Here is a 2,983-nt window from a genome sequence, read left to right as displayed (position 1 = left end):
GGCACTAAATCACTTGTCTCAAAATTTAATATTTGTGTAGCTTATGTGAACACCAAACTTAGATTATGACAATATGCTGCAAAATTAATCAATTAAATCACTCAGATAGACTCAATTAATATCAATGACTCATGATGCTATCATAAAGTGTCTTTATTCACACCAAACTTGGTGTTCATCATAGGCTACATGCAACCTTAGTAACTTTCTGTGACAATTGATTTTTTGTTTCCTTGAGTGCATATGAAGAAACATTTTATTTCTAACTACCAAAGCATAAAAATTAAAGGATACTATGCATGGGTTGCCTCGCATGAAGTACTCTTTTATCGTCATTAGCTTGACGTTACAACTTCTCTGTTCATGTCAGCAGATGCACACTTCCTTCCTGGTTCCATGATCCACCAAGGTAATGCTTCACTCTATAGCCATTGACTGTGAATTTTTCTTTTGAAACTTCATCAAGCAATTCTAAGTGACCATGAGGAGACACTCTGGTGATGGTATAAGGACCAGTCCATTTGGATCTAAGCTTCCCAGGGAAAATTTTCAATCTTGAATTGAAAAGCAATAGTTTCTGTCCTGGTTCAAATATTCCAGGTGCAATCCTCTTGTCTTGCCATTTCTTGACTCTTTCTTTGTATATCCTGGCATTCTCATATGCTTCCAATCTGAATTCTTTCAATTTATTGAGCTGCAGAAATCTTTTCTCCCCAGCTGCTTGAGTATCCAGATTGAGGAGTTTTGTGGCGCAGAAAGCCTTGTGTTCGAGTTCCACAAGGAGATGGCAAGCTTTACATACACTGACTGGAAAGGAGACCTCCCAATAGGAGTTTTAAATGCTGTTCTATATGCCTAGAGGGCATCATCTAGTTTTCTTACCCAGTCTTTTCTTGTGGCTCCCAGAGTCTTCTCCAAAATCTTCTTTAGCTCCCTATTTGCTTGCTCAGCCTGGCCATTGGTCTGTGGGTGGTAAGGTGTAGCCACCTTATGTGTTACTCCATATCTATGAAGGAGGGTGTTCAGATGTTTATTACAAAAATGACTCCCACCATCACTTATGAGTCCCTTTGGTACTCTAAACCTAGTGAAAATGTTTCTTCTGAGAAATTACAGAACCACATTAGCATCACATGTGGTGGTTGCTATAGCTTCCACCTATTTTGAAACATATTCTACAGCCACCAGGATGTATTTGAAAGAGTATGATAGAGGGAAGGGGCCCATGAAGTCAATTCCCCATATGTCAAATAGTTCTAGCTCCAAAATATATTTCTGAGGTATCTCATTCTTCCTTGTTAAGCCTCCTATTCTCTGGCATTCATTACATTGGCTTACAAATTCTCTAGCATCCTTGAAAATAGAAGGCCAATAGAATCCACTCTGAAGGATTTTTGCAGCTGTTCTCCCTACTCCAATGTGCCCACCATAGCTTGAATTGTGACAATGCCATAAAATATTTTTCATTTCCTCCTCTGGTATACATCTCCTAATCATTCCATCTAGGCATCTTTTGAACAAAAATGGCTCATCCCACAAGAATGATTTGGCTTCAGTGAGCAACTTCTTCACTTGCTGTCTAGTGAAATCTTGTGGTATGCTTCTTTCTGCTTTATAGTTTGCCATATCTACAAACCAAGGAGCTTGTTGGATTTACAAGAGTTGTTCATCTGAAAATTTCTCATTCACTGGTTGTGGAGATTCTGGGTTAGTTTCTTGTGGTAGTCTTAAAAGATGGTCTGCAACTTGGTTCTCACTTCCTTCCTATCCCTTACTTCAATATCGAACTCTTGTAGTAATAGCACCCACCTAATGAGCCTTGGCTTGGCATCCTGTTTAGACATAAGATACTTGAGAGCAGCATGGTCGGTATAAATTACAACATTAGAACCAATCAAGTATTGTCTAAATTTATCAAATACATATACAATTGCCAAGAGTTCTTTTTCTGTGGTGGTGTAATTTTTCTGTACTTCATTTAACACCTTATTCGCATAGTATATAACATGATGTAGCTTATCCTTTTTCTGTCCCAATACAGCACCAATTGCAAAGTCACTTGCATCACATATGAGTTCAAAAGGCAATTCTCAATCTGGGGGTGTGATGATTGGTGCTGTAGTGAGTTTATTTTTCAAAGTTTCAAAGGCATGCTGATGAGCGGATAATTTATACGCTTTTTGGCATTGTTTTTAGTATGTTTTTAGTAGGATCTAATTACTTTTAGGGATGTTTTCATTAGTTTTTATGTTAAATTCACATTTCTGGACTTTACTATTAGTTTGTGTGTTTTTCTGTGATTTCAGGTATTTTCTGGCTGAAATTGAAGGACTTGAGCAAAAATCAGATTCAGAGGTTGAAGAAGGACTGCTGATGCTGTTGGATTCTGACCTCCCTGCACTCAAAGTGGATTTTCTGGAGCTACAAAACTCAAACTGGCGCGCTTCCAATTTCTTTGGACAGTAGACATCCAGGGCTTTCCAGCAATATATAATAGTCCATACTTTGGCCAAGTTTAGATGACGCAAAAGGGCGTTGAACGCCAGTTCTACGTTGCAATCTGGAGTTAAACGCCAGAAACACGTCACAAACCAGAGTTGAACGCCAGAAACATGTTACAACCTGGCGTTCAACTCCAGAAAGAGCCTCTGCACGTGTAACATTCAAGCTCAGCCCAAGCACACACTAAGTGGGCCCCGGAAGTGGATTTATGCATCAATTACTTACTTCTCTAAACCCTAGTAGCTAGTTTAGTATAAATAGGACTTTTTACTATTGTATTAGACATCTTTTGATCATTTTTAGATCTCTAGACCTCCATGGGAGGCTGGCCACTCGGCCATGCTTACCCTCTATTCACTTGTGTATTTTTCAACGGTAGAGTTTCTGCACTCCACAGATTAAGGTGTGGAGATCTGCTGTTCTTCATGAATTAATGCAAAGTACTACTATTTTTCTATTCAATTCAACTTATTCCACTTCT

General features: G+C 38.7%; 1 protein-coding gene across 1 annotated transcript; it reads right to left on the bottom strand.

Annotated features, from left to right (window-relative positions):
• Window positions 1-361: 361 nt before the first annotated feature.
• LOC107646749 (uncharacterized) lies at window positions 362-1,626 on the bottom strand. The gene is made up of 4 exons (XM_016350911.1): window positions 1,339-1,626; window positions 1,115-1,158; window positions 883-1,006; window positions 362-760 (listed from the first exon to the last, which is right to left on the bottom strand). The coding sequence occupies exons 1-4, from the start codon at window positions 1,624-1,626 to the stop codon at window positions 362-364; spliced, it is 855 nt and encodes a 284-aa protein (XP_016206397.1).
• Window positions 1,627-2,983: the final 1,357 nt, after the last annotated feature.

The sequence above is a fragment of the Arachis ipaensis genome, chromosome B6, assembly GCF_059453495.1.
Source record: "Arachis ipaensis isolate K30076 ecotype BB chromosome B6, ASM5945349v1, whole genome shotgun sequence".
Lineage (NCBI taxonomy): Eukaryota > Viridiplantae > Streptophyta > Magnoliopsida > Fabales > Fabaceae > Arachis > Arachis ipaensis.
This window is presented reverse-complemented; position numbering and strand designations above follow the sequence as displayed.

Excerpts from the sequence above, each read along its gene's own strand:
- LOC107646749 (XM_016350911.1), bottom strand. The coding sequence starts at position 1,626 with ATGGCAAACTATAAAGCAGAAAGAAGCATACCACAAGATTTCACTAGA. Across the intron at positions 1,007-1,114 it reads TGTGATGCTAATGTGGTTCT|ATATGGAGTAACACATAAGG; the intron begins GTAATTTCTCAG and ends CCTCCTTCATAG. Across the intron at positions 761-882 it reads GAGCCACAAGAAAAGACTGG|GCTTTCTGCGCCACAAAACT; the intron begins GTAAGAAAACTA and ends CTCGAACACAAG.